The sequence below is a fragment of the Aquarana catesbeiana genome, linkage group LG03 (genome assembly GCF_042186555.1).
Source record: "Aquarana catesbeiana isolate 2022-GZ linkage group LG03, ASM4218655v1, whole genome shotgun sequence".
Lineage (NCBI taxonomy): Eukaryota > Metazoa > Chordata > Amphibia > Anura > Ranidae > Aquarana > Aquarana catesbeiana.
This window is the reverse complement of record NC_133326.1, coordinates 90923674-90946290: the sequence shown is the minus strand read 5'-3', so window position 1 is coordinate 90946290 and position 22617 is coordinate 90923674. Positions and strand designations below refer to the sequence as shown.

The window sequence follows — 22617 nt, the reverse complement described above, 5'->3', positions numbered from 1 at the left end:
CACTACTTTCCCGGTCACTATTCTCCTGGGAATAATATGATGCTGGTGGTGTCTGCTGCATAGACATAAAAATGAGTATTCAGGCAATCTGGGCCTTCATGTTTATACCTGTACTTGACTGAAAGACCTCAATCATTTATCAGATCATTCCTACATGTTCAGCTTTCATCTGAGGTTTATAGCCAGTTTTAAGTGCCAAAAGCTCTTCACTTTCTCTACTGTCAGAGCACTCCATGAACAAACATTCTAAATTCAGATGTCTGTTATAAACATAAGATCCGTCCACCCTAAAGTGAGCCAGAACAGGCAACTGTCCTCTCCTTAAGTTATTGCATGTACTTAAATCAAGATCTCGTGCCTTAATTGGCATATAAATTACATGCATGATAGCATGCAATTCACTGTAATTGCTAATAATTCTTCAGAGTATGTTAATATATTGTTTACCAATTTAATAAATAATGGTGAAAGAATGTAGAAGATGCTGACATGAAGACCAGGCAAGATTTTTCTATGATAATGTGACTTACTGTTACCCATGATCCCCAGCCAGTACGTTTTGTGCCACATTTTCAGGAGCTTAGCAGGTGCTGAGTTTTGACTTCTCTCACTTTTATCACATATTTACTGTTGTGCACGCCACATTAACATGTAGAAAATCTACCACCGTATACAATTTATTGAAGCAGAACTCGGCTATATATACTTTAGAAAAGTTTTACCAGTGCAGTCAGTCTTTACGTTCAGGCATCCCAACCAGACCGCATAGCTGTGTCCTGGATAACTTTGCACACTATACAGCAATAAAGCCAGGTCTAGAACACTCCTCAGCCTTTGCCTGGGCATGGAAGAAAAGCTGCATGGTATTGAGGTTATCATTGTGTTCTCTCACCTATATATGCTCACTGTAAGTGCTAGATTCAGGATCGGCTCAAAATACTTGACTCTTCCTCTCTGTCGGAGTACTGCTTTGCATGCACTCAACAGGCCACTATTAAGATTCTCTTAGGAATTTTATGTTCGTTCTTTGTAGAAATAATAATATTATTATTATTATTCATGATTTATATAGCGCCGACAGTTTGCACAGAACTTTACAATGTTTGGGCAAACCGTACAGTTACAATACAGTTCAATACAGGAGGAATCAGAGGGCCCTGCTCATTAGAGATTACAATCTAGGAGGGGGGGGGGGGGTCAAGTGATACAAAAGGTAATAACTGTGCGGGGTGAGCTGATGAAGAAAATGAAAGTACAGTTGTTAAGTGTGGGCAGGATAGGCTTTTCTGAAGAGAAGTTTTTTTTCAGGGATTGCCTAAAAGTGGATAGAGTTGGAGATAGTCAGACAGACTGGGGTAGGGAATTCCAAAGGATGGGAGAGGCTCGGGAGAAGTCCCAGAGGTGAGCATGGGAGGAGGTGACGAGGGAGCTAGAGAACAGGAGGTCTTAGGAGGAACAAACAGGATGATTTGGTTGGTATTTTGAGACTGGGTTAGTGATGTAGCTGGGGGCTGAGTTGTGGATGGCTTTGTAAGTTATTAAAATTTTTAATTTAATTTGTTGGGTGAGTGGAAACCAGTGGAGGGATTGGCAGAGAGGTGTAGCAGACGCTGAGCAGTTTGTAAGGTGGATGAGTCTGGCAACAACATTCATGATGGACTGAAGGAGGGATAACCTATTTAAAGGTAAGCCAATGAGGAGGGAGTTGCAGTAGTCGAGGCGAAAGATAACCAGGAAGTGAATTACGAGCTTTGCGGTTTCATTGGTTAGGAAGGGACATATATTGGAGATGTTGCGGAGGTTGAGGCAGCAAGCTTTGGAAAGTGATTGGGTGTGGGGTCAAAAGGAGAGTTCAGGGTAACCCCTAGCACCCTGGCACGTGGGTTGATAGTTGTGCCATTGCTGTTAACAGAGAAGTCAGAGTAAGAGGCACGTGGGAAAGGAAATATCACGAGCTTAGGCTATGGACTGGTTGAGTTTGAGGAATTGGTGTGACATCCAGACAGATATGTCTGTTAGTAAATTAGTGATGCATGAGGAGAATGATGGAGTGAGCTGAGGGGTGGAGAGATGGATTTGAGTATTGGTGTAGAAATGATATTGAAAGCCGTGGGAGGCTATCAGCTGACACAGGGAGGATGTGTAGATTGAGAATAGGAGAGGTCCAAGAACAGAACCTTGGGCGACCCTGACAGAGAAAGCAAGAGGAGGAAGTAGATGAGAGCCAGCGAAGAGCACAGTCACGGAGACCAAAGGAGTAAAGTTTTTTTTTTTTGAGAAGGAGGGGGTGGTGAACAGTATCAAAGGCAGCCACATTTCAATGAGCAGGAGCATCTTCGATTGCTCCTGTATTAAATTGTATTGTAACTATACTGTCTGCTGTAAAGTGCTTTGCAAACTGTTGGCTCTATATAAATATTTTTTTCATTTGAAAATCTTTTATTTTTGGCTTCCCAAACCAATTTCCTTTTGAAAACTCAATAAAAACTTATCGTTGGCCCCTATTAAGTGCAAAGAAGATGCTTTGTTGATGAAATAATTTCTTAGCAGTCAATCTGCATCTAATATAAATGGGTAGCATTACACAACACCTGGGTAGAATTGGAAAGACGCTTCTTATGAACTGTACAACGTAGATTGTATGAAATAGGAGCTGCCTGCTTTTCACTGTGAGCGTAGCTGGCAGTCCTCGCATCTGAGCAGCCTTTTATATGACAAGCTTTTTCCGAGTCAGTGGTGCAAAAAAACACAATCTGGGGAAGAAATAGTAGTTATGGTCTCTTAATAGACCAAGAGGTTATTTTTCCCAACAAAAGCGTTTTAAAAATGACTAGTTGTTTTGACAATGGGGTGCCAGAAATGTAAGGAATACTTAGAGTAAGAGCTTTTCAGAACCTGAGGTTTTCCCACAGGCTAATCTTTGATGACAGTGCGTGGCTGTTATTTATGTCTGTGTACGGTATAATTTTGCCGTGGTTTGGGCTTCCTGTCAGTTAAGCATTTTGTATGTTTTAAATACAACTGCGTAAGGAAGGGGGTAAAAAAATATTAAAAATGCATGACTGTAGGATTGTTGAGAGGTTATTACAAAGGTGTCCTATATAGTTCTGCTTCATTAAACTACACACAGTTTTTCAAGTTTCTTCAAAGAATGATTGCAATTGTTTAATTGTGTTTGTTTTACTAGTGCAAGCTTTCCCCGTACCATACTGAATAATCCTCATTTTGTAGGCCTTCCTAGGTTTGAGGATAGTGTTACAGACTAAATGCATAATGTATGAGCTATGGAAACCACAAGAGAAAGATACTGTACCCTGGTAGTACAGCTACAATGTGTTAATACAGCTATGGAGCAGTGCTCTAATATTAATGAAAGTTACCATTTAGTCTGGGGTGAATCCTTGTAAATGAACGTTATGATGGCAGCAAATGTCTTGGGGCATGTGTTCTTTAGCTCAAGTTCAATTGTTTAGTTAGAAGGCCCTTTTGTGCAAGGAAAGCTGAATAAATTGAGGTATCGTGGAGTACAAGTGAATGAATTTATTTTTAAAAACTATATAGATTTTGTAAAGCATTCCCATATCCTGGAGAATACTAAATCGGTCACATCAATTCTTGCCCTCCCAGATCTGAATTAACTAGGGGTCCCATTACTGCAGCACATTAACAGTGCTAATCTCTGACCCGCTGTGCTTAACTTGAATGTTTCAAAGGGAGCTTTTAACTCTAAAGCGGATCTTTTTGCATCCACTTTTATATTTTAGGCCTTTCATTAAGGCTTTGTTTCCAGAAAATCTTCAAGCAGAAAAGAAGGGGCGTCCTACTACTGCAAGCAGTAAAATCAAGGTAAATAAAAAATATATATACATCCTTGGTCCAGTAAGTGCGTTGTTCGTTTTTGTTAAATCACATGTAATTTAACATTCACAGAAACAAGCAAATGACTTGGTGAATACATTGATGAAATGCACTCCTCATTATATCCGGTGCATCAAACCAAATGAGACAAAGAAACCCAGAGACTGGGAGGAAAACAGGTATGTGATGAAATATGGGAGTTTCTTTAGGCCTGAAATAGTAATGAATGTTGATTGTGACCAAGAGTATTTTTATACTGGTGTAAGGTCAAAGTTAAAAAAAAAGTGTATATATTGTGTGTGTGTGTGTGTGTGTGTGTGTGTGTGTGTGTGTATGTATATATGTGTATAGAGATAGGTAGAGATAGATGGATATAGGTAGATAGATGGAGATAGAGATAGATAGATGGGGAGAGAGAGAGAGAGAGATAGAAATATAGATAGAGAGAGAGAAATATAGATAGATGGAGATATAGGTAGATATATCACACAGTGCCTTGAAAAAGTATTCATACCCTTTGACATTTTTCAAGTTGTTTTCATGTTGCAACCAAAAACCGAAATGTATTTTATTGGGATTTTATGTGATAGACCAACACAAAGTGGCACGTAATTGTAAAGTGGAGGGAAAATGATAAATGGTTTTCAAAATTTTTTACAAATAAATATGTGAAAAGTGTGGCGTTCATTTCATATTCAGCCCCCCTTAGTCAATAATTTGTTGAACAACCTTTCACTGCAATTACAGCTGCAAGTCTTTTTGGGGATGTCTCTACCAGCTTTGCACATCTAGAGTGACATTTTTGTCCATTCTTCTTTGCAAAATAGCTCAAGCTCTGTCAGATTGGATGGAGAGCATCTGTGAACAGCAATTTTCAAGTCTTGCCACAGATTCTCAATTGGATTTAGGTCTGGATTTTGACTGGGCCATTCTAAAACCTGAATATGCTTTGATCTAAACCATTCCATTGTAGCTCTGCCTATATGTTTAGGGTTGTTGTCCTGCTGGAAGATGAACTTGTGCCCCAGTCTCAAGTCTTTTGCAGACTCTCAGGCTCGGTTCACACGGGGACGACTTGTCAGGCAACCTAGTCGCCTGACAAGTCGCCTCCCGTTCTGTGCTATGGAACCGTTCTAAGGGGAGCGACGCAAGTCGCTCCGACTTAGAAAAAGGTTCCTGTACGACTTCGGGGGCGACTTGGGGCGACTTGCATAGACTTCTATACAGAAGTCGTTTTGCAAGTCGCCCGTGCAGTCGTGTGCAGGTCGCCTCGGTGAGGCGACCTGCAAGTCGTGCCGCCTCTGGTGTGAACCGAGGCTAACAGTTTTTCTTTTAAGATTGCCCTGTATTTGGTTCCATCCATCTTCTCATCAACTCTAACCGGCTTCCCTGTCCCTTCTTGAGAAAAGCATCCCCACAACATAATGCTGTCACCACCATGTTTCACGGTGGGGATGGTGTGTTCAGGGTGATGTGCAGTATTTAGTTTTCCACCACACATAGCGTTTTGCTTTCAGGCCGAAAAGTTAAATTTTGGTCTCATCTGACCAGAGCACCTTCTTCCACGTTTGCCGTGTCCCCCACATAGCTTCTTGCAAACTGCAAACAGACTTCTTATGGCTTTCTTTCAACAATGGCTTTCTTCTTGCCACTCTTCCATAAAGGCCATATTTTTGGAGTGCATGACTAACAGTTGTCCTATGGGCATATTCTCCCACCGGAGCTGTGGATCTCTGCAGCTCCTCCAGAGTTACCATGGGCCGGCTGCTTCTCCGATGAATGGTCTCCTTGCCCAGCCTGTCAGTTTATGTGGACAGCCATGTCTTCGTAGATTTGCAGTTGTGCCATACTCTTTTTCCATTTTTGGATGATAGATTGAACAGTGCTCCATGAGATGTTCAAAGCTTGGAATATTTTTTTTTTTTATAACCTAACCCCGCTTTAAACTTCTCCACAACTTTATACCTGACCTATCTGGTGTGTTCCTTGGCCTTCATGATGCTGAGGGCTTCACAGAACAGCTGTATTTACACTGAGATTAAATTACACACAGGTAATTATTTACTAATTAGGTGACTTCTGAAGGCAATTCCACTAGATTTTAGTTGGGGGTAGGAGAGTAAAGGGGGCTAAATACAAATGCACAACACACTTTGCAGATATTTATTTGTAAAAAAAAATTGAAAACCATTTATCGTTTTCCTTCCACGTCACAATTATGTGCCACTTTGTGTTGGTCTATCACATAAAATGCCAAAAAAATTTTTTTTTCGTATTTGGTTGTAACATGACGACAAAATGTGGAAAATTTCAAAGGGTATGAATACTTTTTCAAGGCACGGTGTAAGTGTGTGTGTATATTTGTGTATGTAAGTGTAAAAAAAAAAAAATATATATATATATATATATATTTACACACACGCATACATACACTTTCTGTGATTTGCCTGGACAATTTAACCTTTGATGAAAAATTGTGTATACTAGTTTTTGTTCAGCAAAATGTAACCAATTTACTGGGTTACTGTAATAAAAATAGAATTAGCCAGAGCAGAGTCAGTCATGCCCTTACTGAAAAGGAAAATGTTTTGTATACTTTTGCATAACCCTAACCTTTTAACACCAGTGTCTAAAATTTTTCTCTAGGGTCAAACATCAAGTAGAATATTTAGGGTTGAAGGAAAACATCCGCGTACGCAGAGCAGGGTATGCCTACAGGAGGGTGTTCAAGAAATTCCTGCAGAGGTGAGGATGACACTCTCCTGTTATCTTTTCATGATTTCTTCCCATAGGGAGACTCTAATCGGACCTATGAAATCACCAGAACAACTTCTCAGTGCTGGGTGCAGAATTACAAAGAGAAGTATGATTTTACCCATGAGATGTTGCTAGGATCCTCCAATAAAAGAAATGATTAAACAATGAAAGAATGAGTAGTTTTGGGAGAAGAGATTTTCTTAAAATGTGTAAACTGTATCTAAATAGTCTAATTAGGTAATTAGGTATTTCTTCAGATTTTCTGGACTTAAAGTGTCACTAAACCTAAAAATGTTTTTTTTTTACCTTAATGCATTGCTTGCATTAGGGTAAAAAAGCATTTGTTTCCCTGTGACCCCCTTTCCTGCGTGAAGGGGAAGAGAGGGGAGAAGAGATCAGCTCCTATAAGGCTTACCTGTAGGTAAGATGAATATCTCCTAAACGTGTACCGTTAAGGAGATGTTCATCTTGCATGCAGCCAGTAAAATCACTGGTGCATGCGCTCTGAAGGTCCAGTATACCTTGCCGGAGCTTTAGAGCTTCGTGTGGAAGCCAAGGGCTCCCGTGCACATGCGTGGGAGTGACGTCATTGCGGCTCCAGCCAATCACACAGCTGGAGCATGTGAACCCGGAAGAAAGACCAGGGGGACGATGTCGGCCCTCTCAGCGGTGACTAGCACTGCGGGCGTGCTTCGTTCTAAGGTAAGTATTCCATAATGTGCAAGTATGCGATGCATACTTGCACATTATGCCATTGTCTTACAGGTGTGTGTTTGGTTTTTTTGGTTTTTTTACCTGCTGCGGTTTACATCTGCTTTAAACATGGGAACAGATTTACTGTGTGTGTGTGTGTGTGTGTATATGTATATGTATGTATGTATATATATATATATATATATATATATATATATATATATATATATATATATATATATATATATATATATATATATATATATATATAATCAGACTTTTTTCCAAGTGCCAAGCTTTGACCCCCTGCTTGCAGCTAATGGTCAGTAGCTACTAAGAAGCTATAATGTAGTGGAAATAAACAGCGGATATAATCATACATGAAGGCTAAGAACTGCATTGTACTGAAGGATGAAGGTTTTGCCCACTTCATTAAAATGTAAAACCCCTTTTTAAGTGAGATACAAAGAGTAAACTAATTCATTTTGAAATCTGTTACTGTTGGCAGAACTGTTTTAAATCTAAATAGCCCTATGAGTATACAGGAGGCCATTACACAATCAATCAAGATTAGTGTGGTGCAACCCTGTAAGTCAGTGACCTCATTCATGTCCTCGAAGCTATAGTAAAATAGGTTGTGTAGAGGAATTGACAGGACTGGAAATGTATGTTTCTCTATTTGCTGTCAATTCTTTTGACAGCTTTCTGGCAGTGATGAGTAATCGGAGGTTTAGGTAGACGTATGTGTAGTATTTTTTATTTGCATGCAAAGATCACAGTGAATGACCATTGTGTGTTTCTTCGGGTAGGCCTTGGAAGTGTAAACCCTTTTCATATGTGTACACTGGCCTGAATGAGTAATGCGGAGCAGGATATTGCAGTGTTTACTTCCCAGTGAAACTCGCCTCTAGTTGTATCTATAGAAGTGAAATATCTGCACTCAGGTGAATCTATGTATATATTATCTGCTGACACAATGACTAGATACTCAGCACAACAGATATAGGTATATAACAAGTGCACAGCTCACAATCTCAATACCAAAATGAAATTGGCACCCCGATGTAATTTGTGACAAAACCGGTAGGGCTGAACCGGATACATGCTACTGAGCATGTGCGAAGCTGGAATTCTATGTTGCTGTATTATGTGATATGCTGTGTTACTTCTGGACGTTTGTAAGTGCTTAGACTTAATTCCTTTTTATGGGTGGTTTTATGTTATGTGGAGTGTCTCTTATCATATGTGCATCAGTCCTGCTAAGCTAATTCCCTGTGGTGCAGTGGTTCCCTGCAAGTTGTGGATGTATATGGTGACAACCAACAGATACTTTTCTGGTGTCTCTGAGGATGTGGAGCCTGCAGAGAGCACCCTGGGAGACTCTCACAATGTGCATGTGACCACACTTAGTATGGAGGGTCGCATTATATGGTAAGCCTCCTACAGGCATAAATGCCAAATCACGTGTATATATACGTGATCCGGTCACACAGCTGCCGTCCTGTAGCAGTAACTACGGTCCTCATAGACAATAGAGATGAGCGGAGGCTATCTTTCTAACGCTCATCTGTTACGAGCCTTTGCCACCTTCGGATCTGTCCGTGGAGCTACCGATCATTCAGGGAAGCCCAAGTACCACCGGAAAGTGGCGAGAGGGGGGGGGGGGGGGACCCAGTGACTGAGCGACCGTGCAAGCGACCCCCTCCTGCCACTTCTAAAAGTGATCCAGCTGCGTATCTGCCACTCAAATAACTTTTAGTAGTTAGAGAATCGCCGGCTGAAAGAAAAAAAACAACTCCAGGGTTATTGCTACAGTCATAACCCCAGTATTCCACTTCCAAGCGAGGATGTCATTTGTCTATGGCCCAGTTAGGTTGTGGATAGGATTAGAATACTTGTCAGGTTTGTATTGCTGTCTGTGCCCCCATTTTGTCCGTTTACCATTATCACCGAGCATGAAAGTAGAAAATAAAAACCAAAATTTGAGATTGTCACCCAAACAGGAATAGAGATGAAATGGGCACACGAGTTCTGATGTCAACTCAAAAAGTAACTGAAATGCTAGCTGATTGTTTTTCATGGCAATTCAGTATTTTCCAAAGCTGGCCATACACTGACCTTCCATTTTGTGGGTGGCCCTGTTTTGTTTTTGTTTTTGTTTTTTTGGAAACCTCATACTTCACTTTTAAGGCAAAAAACCTTTTAGGTACAGCTTCCTCCCTGCCCCCTAAACACTTACCTGAGCCAGATCTTTGTCCAACACTGTGCCTGAGAGCAGCAGCACTGTTCTCTCTCTCCCTCCTCACTGGACCCGCCTGTTGCTGCCAATCAAATCTAGTGATGGGGAACAGAGCTGAACCACCCTGTTTGTGTCAATAGACACACACAGTGCAGCTCTGGAGCAAATCTGCACGAGTACCCCCCTAGCAAGCGGCTTGCAATCAGAAGGAGCCGGGGGCACCGGCCGGGGACCCCAGATGAGGAGGATCACTTTAATGTGGCACTAAACAACATCCTTATTCTCCAAAAATAATCCATACACATTCACTACTCCTTTAACCTGTAATCTATTTTTCAAAATTTGTTCGTTTCTTACTGTGTTTTTATGCCTATTTGCAATGTCCTCCGTCAGCTCACAAATCTTTCCTTTTCCCCTCACTTCCATTTGTTTGGAAAAAGCAGTGCATTGCAAGTTACCATTATGTGCACTACTCTATGTAAACTACACGTCCCATGGTCCACAGTCTCTAATATAGCTAGGAGGCGAGCAAGAGAGGGTGGCTACGTTCTTACATAGAGGGTGGCTTCATTCATGCTGCATGATCCCCCTGTAACAGGAAGTCAGATCACAGCATCCAAAAAAAAAAACATTGAATTTGGAGTAGGGTGAGGGCAACAGGGTTTTTTTTTTTTTTTTTTTTGTTTGTTTTAAAAGTACATATTTTGAATAGATTTTTGTTTTTTTAACCAGAGTTTAGTGTCGCTTTAAGAAAACAAAATTACTATTAAGCATGCTTTATTTGGTCAGTTCAGACTGACAGTTAAAGTGGCACTTCGCTCTCACAATCAACATTGATTATTTTTAATCCTCATGCTGCTAGCATTAGTAAATGGATAGGAGAGTATATCATATTTACTTAATTTTTTTTTTTTTATTTCTTCAGTTACTTCTTGGTTTCTTGCCTAGGCAAATTATGTCATACATCCCAGGAATCTTCAAGAGGGGAGAAGTGTTTTTTTTTTTTTTTTTAGCTAAGCTCACTCTCTTGCATGCGTGCTTGAGCTAAGAGCAGATGAATTCAAGGAAGTAAATGGGTTATGAATCATTTGCCCTTACTCAAGATGGCCACAGCCAGAAATCCTAGGGGGGTGTCTATTAACCTCCCTGACGGTAATCCCGAGTGTGGCTCGGGGTTAAATTTCAGTCCCATTAGCGGTACTCCTGAGCCACACTTGGGATTACATTGCAGGATCCTGGTGCGGCGTTACTTACCTTGTCCCCAGGATCCTGCGATGTCCCCCGCAGTGTCCGTGGGCTCGGTCTCCTCTGAAGCCTCTCCGTGCCAGGCTCCGTTCCCTGCGAGCGGCGCGACGCACGGGGGCGGAGCCTGGCGGCAAATTAAAAAAAATGTACAAATCATAACCAATACAGTACTGTAATCTTACAGATTACAGTACTGTATGAAATTATTTCACATCCCTTTTGTCCCCAGTGCTTTGGCCCATGCCCTGCATGCAGTTTTATATGATATATACTGTTCTTTCTGCCTGGAAACTGGAGATTGTCCATAGCAACCAAAAAGTGTCCCTTTACGTCAAAAGTGGCTTTAAATCAGCTAGAAAACAGCGATAATAAATTAGAACACTTGCAGAATTGAGCGATAGTGAATCGTGGGGAAATTTATTTTATTATTATTATTATATTATTATTTTTTTTAATTATTTATTATATTATAATTTATGTTTTTGTGTTATCATACCCGGGATATCTACTAGACTCTTGTTTGGACAGATTTAAGTGTGTTATTGTTAAGAATTACAGGCCTACAATATAAAACGCCAAATTTCCATGCAAAATAATTGTACCGCTTTCAGCACCTAAAATCCGAAATAATCATACCGCCAGGGAGGTTAAAGTGATTTCTAAACAAAATAAAGCATGGGGGAGTTTGCTTTGAATATTAAAAATGAATTAGATGGAGGCGTATCTAAGATGACGACCGGAAGTGTAGTGAGGAGCTCTGCCATCTGTACGTTCTCATCTGGCCAGTCCCAGCAGTGTGACTTTACATTACATTACCATTCCTCGATCGTTTCTCTGAGGTCCCTGGGGATGCCCAAGGGCAGAGCGGTGACACCGGGCAAGAAAGCAGGCAAACTGCAACCTCCAGAGTTCCGGCGCGGCCTGCTAGAGCCTCTAACATGGCGACTCAGACGACACCTGACCCCCCCGGCAGACCTTGCTGTGGTTATGCTTGCCATTAAAAATGAATTAGGTTGTGTTTTTGGTTTGTGGTACTCAGATCCAGTGTAGTTCTGCTTTAGATTACTTGCTTAGGTTTATATTTTTCATTTAACAGTATGTCAGCCTGATTTGCCTTGTTTCACTGCAAAATGTTACTGTGGTTTATAAAATTCTAATATGACCAAAAAAATACTAAACAAATTGCGATATAGCAAGAAATGTTCTTTCTCCTGCTTCACCCCACTGAGTATAATGAATTACAGGAGGTTTAAGGTAATATAAATACTTTTCATTGAAAACTCAATGGAAGTATTTGTAAACTGGTGAAGTGTACCGAAGAGGTTTATTTCAACCTTCCTTAACCACTTTCCGCCGGAAGTGACGTCGCCTCCCACCCACCCCTCCCACCGCCTTCTGGTGCCTCTCTGGGCTCTCCCTTGGTGATCGAAGACGGAAAGCAGAGATCAATGTTTTTTTGAGGAATTTTTTCTCATGCTTTCCAGGGTAGAGGAGATATCTGGGGTCTTATTGACCACAGATGTCTCCATAAAGAGGACCTGTCACTCCTTATTTCTGTTACAAGGGATGTTTACATTTCTTGTAATAGGAATAAAAGTGATCAAAAAGAAAAATTTAAGAGACAGTGTAAAAGTAAAAAAAAAAGTAATATAATAAAAAAAATAAAATTTAAAGCGCCCCTGTCCCCTTATATTCGCACACAGAAGCAAACGCATATGTAGATCCCACCCGCATATGTAAACGACTTTCGGACCACACATGAGGTAATGCTGGGAATGTTGGGAGCAATATTTCTAGCACTAGACCGCCTCTGTAACTCTAAACTGATAACCTTTAAAAAAAAAAAAAAGTAAGCGTCAACTATAGAGATGCCGTAGTTTTGTGCCATTCCATGAATGTGCACAATTCTAAAGCGTTTGTTTGGTATCTATTTACTCGGCGTAACATTTATATTTTACCAACAATTGGGTTATCATTGGTGTTTTCTTGCATTAAAATTGTGTATTGTGAAAGTGTATTTTTTCCCCAAAAATTGCTGCGCAAATACCATGTGAAATCTTGTGTGTGTGTGTGTGTATGTATGTATGTATGTATGTATGTATATTATAATATTACGGTTTAGGGGTTCTGAGTATTATTTTTTTTTTTTTAGCAAAAAATTTTGATTTTTTTACATGTAGAAGAGAAATGCCACAATTGGCCCAGATGCGAATTGGTTAAAATATGAAAAATTTGTAGACCCCATATAGCAATATAAATTGGAAACCTGGTTAGAAGCCATGAATAAAACAGACAAATATCAATTTTGATCTCTAAAATTAAACTTGTGAACATGCAGCTGGTCTGCTTGTACACCTTCATCACCACAGTAATAACTTCATTACACAGTGAACACATATGACACGGATATATTCATGTTTGCACTAGTTCTGTAGTTGCCATGTTACCCTTTTTCATTCAGTGTACTTTGTTGTCACATGATATTGATTGCTACTTTTTTTAGTAACCCTGTTCACGAAGGACGTTAGATAAGAAAGTTAAGCAAGAATCATGGAAGACTGCCAATTAAAGGAATTGTAAGGGTACATAAAACAAGTGCCGTTATATCAATAGGTTATGAATTAATTCATTGCCTGTTACATGCAGACATATGTGCAGGGCAGAGCAGCAATCCCTATGTAGTCTGATGATCTGATATATCAATTAGTAAAGCAAGCTAAGATCATACTCATACTCTATATTTCCGCAGTAAATCTTTAAATTGCTATGTTTCTGAAATGCAAAGAAGTAAATCTTTGAATTTTAAAAGGGGATGTATGGGTTTTTTTTTGTTTTTTAAGTATCATACTTACCTAGCTGGATGCAGTATCAGTTCCCTGACACCTCTAACATTGAGAACCGAGCGATTGAACACTGCCAATCACTCGGTTCTCACCACTCCCTGACTATCAGTCAGCAGCTCTCTGCTCTGCCCCCTGCACTCACTTGAGTGCTGGGCTGTGGAGGGGGCGGGAGCAGCTGGCTCAGGCTCTCAGCAGCTTAATGAGGGGCTGATCTAGGTGCTAGTTCAGGCATGTGGGCTGATCCCGACTTCATTGTCACGATCTTGCCCGATCCCTGTGATGTCAGCCGACAGCAGGCTTCCGCCCGCTGTCTGAAGATGGGTCACAGGAGTGCAGAACGAACTGCACTCCTGTGATCCACAGGAAAAGTACAGCCAACCTTAAAGTAGTTATGAATATACTATGGGATAGAGGCTTTCTAATGCAGTAATAACTATGCAGGCATTATAACTGCTTTTTGTTTTCAGAAATGATCTGTCTTGCCTATTTTACAAGTTAAATGTTAAGTCCTGTGACCATGCATTTCTTTTTCCTGTTAGTGGGGGGCGGGGTTACAGGACACTGTGCAGACACACTGCATGCCTGTATTCTATAGTCTGTTCAGTCTGAGGCAAGATTCAGGCTGTGCTTGAGCAGGGGATGTGTTCAAAAGGCAAGTTGTGATTGGGAAGGGGGTGTGTGCCAGAGGCAGGCTGTGATTGGTCAAAGGGGTATGGTGGGGGAATGAACTATGCGATACAGGCAAGCTGTTTGTCTGCTCAGCGTCCTGTGCCTCAAAAGATGAAAACTGACCGTGCAAGAACAGGTCAACATCTGTTTTGTGTGTTCAGTTTAGACTTTAGAGCAAGGAAGAAAGGTGACTGGCAAGGTCAATCAGGTACTTCAAAAGGAAGAAGTACATGAAAATGATAGAGACTATGATTTATAAAATACACATACAGTATGTGAACACACATAGAAATAATAAATATTTAGGGGAACATCTACTTTAACAGTGCAGTGATTGACATGGTTGAATGTCTGGAATCTTGACTTTAAAGTAGTTAAGCCTCTATAGTTTAATCATACAATCCCCTCTGTAAAATAACATTGTGTGTCCCAGTGGCTGTGTTATACATACATATATTTCTGCCTTTTTATATCAGAGTGTCTCCCGGTGCTCACGTGACTCCTCTGCTCGCTCCTCTCCCCGTCTGAAAGCTATAGCAGGAGGGGCCAAGAACTCCCGTTGATGTCAGCTGGGGAGGAGAGAGAGAAAGAGAGCCAAGCAACCACTTGAGCGCTGGGAGACGCTCGGATATAAGGTTCAGATCTGCATTTTATTTATATAACACAGACACTGGGACACATAATGCTATTTTACATAGGGGATTGTATGGTTATACTGTAGTTATGATAGCAGCAGGAGGGGAGGGCTGGGGAGTGGACGGAGCTGACAGGCAGGGAGGGGATGGGGGTGAGCAGGGAGGAGAGCTGCAGGTGACGGACGCACGTAAACTGACCAAGGTGTCGGGGCTCAGCAGTCATGATGAACCATAGTCAGTTGACAGGGGGGAAGGCAGAACCAGGCAGGGTGAGCCAGATTTTTTAGGTTATACAGGGGGCCAAAATACACAGTACAAGCACTGTGCTGCTATTCATGCTTTAAGGGAACAGGATCTTCTTTTTTTTTTTTTGGTAGCAAACACTTTAATTTTGACCAGGACAACATTAGGATTATGTGGGTAATGCAGTGCAAAGAGCAATGATGATGCAATAAGTGATTACTTGTATGATTTCTGCACTTTACATCTCATTGCTGGTTTTTACACTGCGTGAAATATCCCCTTTAGCATGTTTATGTTCTCCAAATGTTTTTATGTGTTTCCTGTGGATATTCAGGTTTTCTGGAATCTAAATAAACGTACTTCAATGCTAATTGACTGTGACCTAAATTGACCCTAGTTTGGTCTGTGTTGTCACCATGCATTAGCAGTGTTGGATTGTAAACTACTTCAGGGGTTTGCCGACACTGCACATTTCAATAAAATTTGTGAAATACTGGACTGATCTCTTAAAGTTGAATCGCAATCCAAGTGTGTCCCATTGTTATCCATATGTTGCCCAATAAAAAGCAAGTAATATGCTGAATACATGCATTCCTCAGACTGTTATAGGTCAGTGTTATGATGTGTTCCTTGAATAATTCAGGTATGGATATTTTATACATAGTTACATTGTTTCAGCCAGGACCTATGTAACTATGCACATGGTATAGTGATTCCCCTGAAGCTGAAAATCACTGAAGTAGACACCATGGAGGTTATTTACGAAAGGCAAATCCACTTTGCACTACAAGTGCAAAGTGCACTTGGAAGTGCAGTCGCTGTAAATCTGAGGGGTAGATCTGAAATGAGGGGAATTTTATTATCCAATCATGTGCAAGCTAAAATGCCGTTTTTTTATTTTCCTTGCATGTCCCCCTCGGATTTACAGCGACTGCACTTCTATGTGCGCTTTCAGTGCAATTTCAAGTGCACTTTGCACTTGTAGTTTGCACTTGTAGTGCAAAGTGGATTTGCATTTAGTAAATAACCCCTCATGACTTCAGTGATTTCCACTTGCTTCCGAGTCCCACATTGAGTGGCTGCCCTGCTGCACTCTGAACCCAGAATTTCAGCTGCTCATCAAGGGCACCAATCAGAGAATGGTTTGCAACATCTGAATGAATGCAAAGCGTTTTCTGATTTGTAGGAGGTGGAGAGCAGGAGATCACATTAAACAAAATCTGATGTGATGAAAAGTCTGACCAGTAACTAGTTGTTCCCTTTACTATGGAGGTGTTTTACATAAATTATCATAATCTGTAAAAAAAAATTCTATTTATGTATGCATTTTCTTTACAGATATGCAATTCTTACCAAAGAAACTTGGCCTACATGGCGTGGAGATGAGAAAAAGGGCGTTCTCCATTTACTTCATTCTGTGAATATGGAGCCTGACCAGTTCCAGTTGGGCAAAACAAAAGTGTTCGTTAAAGCTCCTGAGTCGGTGAGTATCCTAGGTGCATGATGGGGTCCACAAACTAATGAAAACAACACTTTTTATATATTGCAGATTAAAAGAAACCTATAAAAACACTTAAAGGAGAAGTATAGCCAAAGCTTTTTTGGCTGTAGGTCACAGGGGCTCAGTTAGTTCTGCACTCTTGTGAGACATTTTTAGCCGACAGTGGGCTTTAGAAAAAGTCTCTCTAGACCATATGGACAGGATTCACTCGGATGCTTGGACCAGCAGCTGGCTCAGCCTCCCAGCAAGCCACTGAGAGCCTGAGCCAGCCGATCCCGCCTCCTCCCAGCCCAGTACTCTAATGAGCTCTGGAGGGGCAGAGCAGAGAGCCTGTTACTAACAGTCTCTGGCTCTCTGCTCACTGAGAACTGAGGAATCAGCTGTCTTTGACCTCTTAGTTCTCTTAGAAGCGGAGAGGGACTGATGCTGCATAAACCTAGGTGAGTATTTTTTTTTTTTTTTCTGAAATCTACATTTCTCTTTTAACCACTTGAGCTCTGGAAGATTTTACTCCCTTCATGACCAGGCTGTTTTTTGCTATTCGGCACTACACTACTGGCAATTGGCAACTGGTCATGCAACGCTGTACCTAAACAAAATTTATATAATTTTGTTCACACAAATAGAGCTTTCTTTTGGTGGTATTTGATCACCACTGTTTTTTTTCTATTTATTGTGATAGATTTGGAAAAAGACCAAAAATGTTGAAAAAAATATATTTTTACTTTCTGCTATAGAACATATCCAATAAAAAAAAATTTACAAAAAAAAAGTCTTCATAAATTTTGGCCAAAATGTATTCTGACACATGTCTTTGATAAAAAAAAAAAAATCTTAATAAGTGTATATTATATATTATTTTGGTTTGCGTAACAAACTATGGTGTGTGTGTGTGTGTGTGTATGTATGTATATATATATATATATATATATATATATATATATATATATATATATATATATATATATATATATATATATATATATATATATATATATGTATGTATATGTGTGTATGTGTGTATATATATATATATATATATATATATATATATATATATATATATATATATATATATATATATATATATATATATATATAATATGAGAGAGAGTTTTTTATTTTTTTCTATACTACTAATGGTGGTGATCAGTGACTTATAATGGGACTGGGATAGTGCAGCGGGCAATCTGACACCAACTGATGCTGGATGGAACTGACTAACAGCCTCTGAAATCACCAGTGACATTAAAACAGTGATCAGTGATAATACTATGTCTGTCGCTGTACTAATGACACTGGCTGGGAAGGGGTTAACATCTAGGGCGATCAAGAGACTAAATGTGTGCCTAACTATGTGTACTATGTGTAAAGTGTGGTGCTTTCCCTACTAGATCTCGGTTTCTCATCACTGCTTTGCAGTGATAATAAACTGACAGGTCACTCCCTCTGTACAGAGCTCTATGTGGTTGATTTACTAAAACTGGAAAGTGTAAAAATTTGGGGCAGCTGTGCATGGTAGTAAATTGGCTTCTAACTTCAGCTCGTTCTATTAAGCTTTTGCAAAAAAGTGGAAGCTGATTGGTTTCTATGCAGAGCTGCACCAGATTTTGCACTCTCCACTTTTAGGGCCCTTTCACACTGGGGTGGTTTGCAGGAGCTATTGCGCTAATAATAGCGCCTGCAAACCGACCCGAAAGTGCCGCTGCTTTGTCTCCAGTGTGAAAGCCCCGAGGGCTTTCACACTGGAGCGGTGCATTAGCAGGACGGGAAAAAAAGTCCTGCTAGCAGCATCTTCGTATACCGCTCCTGCCCATTGAAATCAGTGGGACAGCGCGGCTATACCGCCGGCAAAGCGCCTCTGCAGAGGCGCTTTGCGGTGGTTTTTAACCCTTTCTCGGCCGCTAGCGGGGGTAAAACCACCCCTCTAGCGGCCGAATACCGACAGTAAAGTGCCGCTTACAATAGCGGCGCTTTACCGCCGCCGCCCCCGCCCCAGTGTGAAAGGGCCCTTAAAGTGGTTGTAAACCCTGTTACACTACTTTTACCTACAGGTAAGTCTATAACAAGGCTTACCTGTAGGTATCTTAAATAGCTCCTAAACTTGCACAGTTTAGAAGATATTCAGTATATGCGCTGCTGCCGACGGTGCATGCGCACCGAAGAAACGGTCCTGGTGCCGTTTCTTCAGGAGTCGTGCCATGACCAGTGGCTCCAATTGCAGCTCTGGAGCCGCGAACCCAGAAGTACCTTCGGTGGAAGATGTCCGCGCTGTACTCGGAGGGCCGACACAGATCCAGGGCATCGTTCTAAGGTAAGTATTTCATAATGAGCTAGTATGCAATACATACTACCGCATTATGCCTTTGTCTTGCAGGGTTTTTTTGTTTTTTTTTGTTTTTTGCTTTTTTTTTTTTCTAGGTTTACAACCTCTTTATTAAATGGACCCCTATGTTTATCAACACAGTGCTCTGGGATGTGATTTGTACACAGCTGATCAGAAGGTCCCGGCCATGAATCACAGGCCGGGACTTGCTGACAGGCTCCTGCTGTGTACAATCACAGCCGGTGCTGTGCGGAGGGCTTGCATGCACACGCCCATAACCCTGATGTAAGCACCAATGTACGGATACGTCTCTTTGCCTACACTGGCTGCTCGCTTGCAGTTCATTGCGGATGGGTGGCAAGTGGTTAAATTTGAACTTGTTTTGAATGAGTGAAGGGGATAGTCTTTAGTCGGGTTTCCTTTCGGGGACGTTTTCCCTTACTTACTTTTCTGGTGATAGTCACACAAACAGCATTGAAACCCCCTTGAACCCCTGTCAGGTTTTAATTCTTGTCCGGGGTTCCCACAAGAGATTCTATGGCATTGGTTCCACTAACAGGCCAGATTTTAAGTATTACCTTGGGGAGATGCAGACTAGAATACTGCAATCACTGAGCAGCAAATGATATCACCTGTGATGTATTTCAGTTATTTTGGAAACCTGGCCTGTTAGCGGGTCCTGAGGACAGGAGTTGAGAACCACTGGCCTATGGACAACCAGAAATGTTACCACTTTTCATGAACCAGGCATGAGTCTCTTCTTTTAGTCTCACATTCTTTTATCTCTTGCTTTACTCTCCGTTTGCTACTCATGTTCGTTTTTTTGGGGGGGGGGGGTTTCCGCTGCCTGCCTGTTTATTTGCATGGTTATAGTATACTTTATACAGCAATCAGTGTAGCGCTGGACATAAGAGTGTAACTGGTGATTAGAAATTGGTGCACAATCTCTGATAATGCTAGGGTGTAATGCCGAATAAACAATGTAAATACACCAAAAATAATCATCTAAAGCTTATATCTATACAATACATAGTGATATTCCTTTTAAATATGGGACCATGCCAGAAATAGGTATGTGTGAAAAGAATAATAAAAGTGAAAAATAAAATAAAAAGTTCAAAAAAGTGTCCCAAATAACAATGTGTAAAATCCAAAAGAGATCCGGAGGAAGATATATTGCAGGATTCGGGAATATTCGATCCACCTCCAGTGCAGCCCACCACCAAATGGTAAAGATGAAGGCTTACCAGAAAGCCTGCGACCGCCCTTACTCAGGGGGGTCAGAACAAGCTTAGTTGTGGAAATGTCCAGGGATGATGGAGCCTCCGAGTCCTCTCTCACTACATCGGGCAGGCAGCCCACAGCAACGGGAACCCCGAAGAAGAAGTTCACAAGAATTCCCTCAATGTTTCTTCTCGGAAAAGGTCAGATATAAATGAGCCATAATGCAGAATCAGTGGGAGTCCCGAGTGTGTCACTAGCCACGTCGCCTACAACCAGATGCCATCAGGCGTCCCCAGCAGTCCGTCCTTACATCAGGTGCCCCCAGCAGAGTCCCTCCTTACATGCAGCCTGTGTCACATCAAATGCAGCCTATCTAGCATGGGTTGACTGCATGGACTCCACGGAGTGATGGCATCTGGTTGTAGGCGACGTGGCTAGTGACACACTCGGGACTCCCACTGATTCTGCATTATGGCTCATTTATATCTGACCTTTTCCGAGAAGAAACATTGAGGGAATTCTTGTGAACTTCTTCTTCGGGGTTCCCGTTGCTGTGGGCTGCCTGCCCGATGTAGTGAGAGAGGACTCGGAGGCTCCATCATCCCTGGACATTTCCACAACTAAGCTTGTTCTGACCCCCCTGAGTAAGGGCGGTCGCAGGCTTTCTGGTAAGCCTTCATCTTTACCATTTGGTGGTGGGCTGCACGTGAGGTGGATCGAATATTCCCGAATCCTGCAATATATCTTCCTCCGGATCTCTTTTGGATTTTACACATTGTTATTTGGGACACTTTTTTGAACTTTTTATTTTATTTTTCACTTTTATTATTCTTTTCACACATACCTATTTCTGGCATGGTCCCATATTTAAAAGGAATATCACTATGTATTGTATAGATATAAGCTTTAGATGATTATTTTTGGTGTATTTACATTGTTTATTCGGCATTACACCCTAGCATTATCAGAGATTGTGCACCAATTTCTAATCACCAGTTACACTCTTATGTCCAGCGCTACACTGATTGCTGTATATTTGATCTTTGCCTTATATCGAGGTTATAGTGTTTAGCAGCAGGATTTTACTCAATCTTTGTCACTTACGATTCATTTATTTTTCACATCTTCACATTTATGCACGTAGCGCGGTTCCTTATTTATTTATAGTTATAGTATACTTTGCCTCTCTTGCAAAATTCTATAATCTAACTTCATGTGAAACATAATGAACCACAAAAAAAAGAGAAATGTCCAGACTATGCTGAAATTTTGCAGCATCTGCAGTCATTTGTAGGGCGCCCCACCTGTTGCTGCAATGAGACAGTCATCCTCTTTAATGACGTGTTAGCCACACCTGAAAAAATAAAAAGTGCTAAAAATAATTCAAACACGTGGAGTGCAATCCGTACGTGACACTTGGCAAGTTATTCAGGCTGCTCTTCATTCATTTACACTGATCAAAGTAATGACATCTGACAGGCCCTGACACAGGGAGCATTTATCCTCATGCTAAGTGGATCATCATTATGCCTGAGTATTCAGACAGAATAGATGACACATTATATATTTCCAAAGGTATCTTGCAAATAATATTTAAAAGAGAACTCTGGTCAGTTCCCCTGCTCTGTGAGTGTGATTCAATAGCTGACATTAGGGTTGTCCCGATACCACTTTTTCAGGACCGAGTACAAGTACCGATACTTTTTTTCAAGTACTCGCCGATACCGAATACCGATACTTTTTTTTATGTCACGTGACAGTGTTTTTTTTAATTTTTTTTAAACAGTGCTTTTTTTTTTTTTTTTTTTTTTGGGGGGGGGGGGGGGGGTGAACGGTGTATGTGTGTGTGTGTGTTTTGTTTTGTTTTTTTTTTAAATTTACAATTTTTATTTTTTACAATAATTTTTTTTTATTCTTTATTGCAATATGTTTTTTTTTTAATCAGCCCTGTTGGGGGGCTTTGGTGAGATATCAGGGGTCTTAACAGCCCTCTGATATCTCCCCCTTGAGACAGAGAAAGAGACAGAGGATAGAGATTCCCCAGTCCCTTTCTCTGCAACCTCAGCTGCACTGAGAATGAATGGAGAGAAGACAGCGGCTTCTCTCCATTCATAAACTGACACATCGTAATCACAGGAGATTACAATGTTTCAGTTATGTGAATGGACAGAGTCAGCTGACTCTGTCTATTCACAAAGGAAGGAGGAGGGGGAGAGAGAAGGAGGGGGGAACGGAGGGGACAGCGGAGAGGCACAGAGGAGGAAAGAGGAACGGAGGAGGAGAACGGAGGAGGAGAACGGAGGAGGAGAACGGAGGGGGAGAACGGAGGGGGAGAGAGAAGGATGGGGGAACGGAGGGGACAGCGGAGAGGCACAGAGGAGGAA

At 41.1% G+C, this 22617-nt stretch overlaps 1 protein-coding gene across 1 annotated transcript in view; it reads left to right on the top strand.

The window, feature by feature from the left end:
• Positions 1-22617, top strand: part of MYO1E (myosin IE) — a 235103-nt gene that overhangs the window by 138928 nt on the left and 73558 nt on the right. Inside the window, exons 16-19 of the mRNA XM_073618829.1 lie at positions 3765-3846; positions 3931-4037; positions 6505-6603; positions 16521-16665. Coding sequence (XP_073474930.1) covers positions 3765-3846; positions 3931-4037; positions 6505-6603; positions 16521-16665 — 433 coding nt within the window. The remainder of the gene's footprint in view (positions 1-3764; positions 3847-3930; positions 4038-6504; positions 6604-16520; positions 16666-22617) is intronic.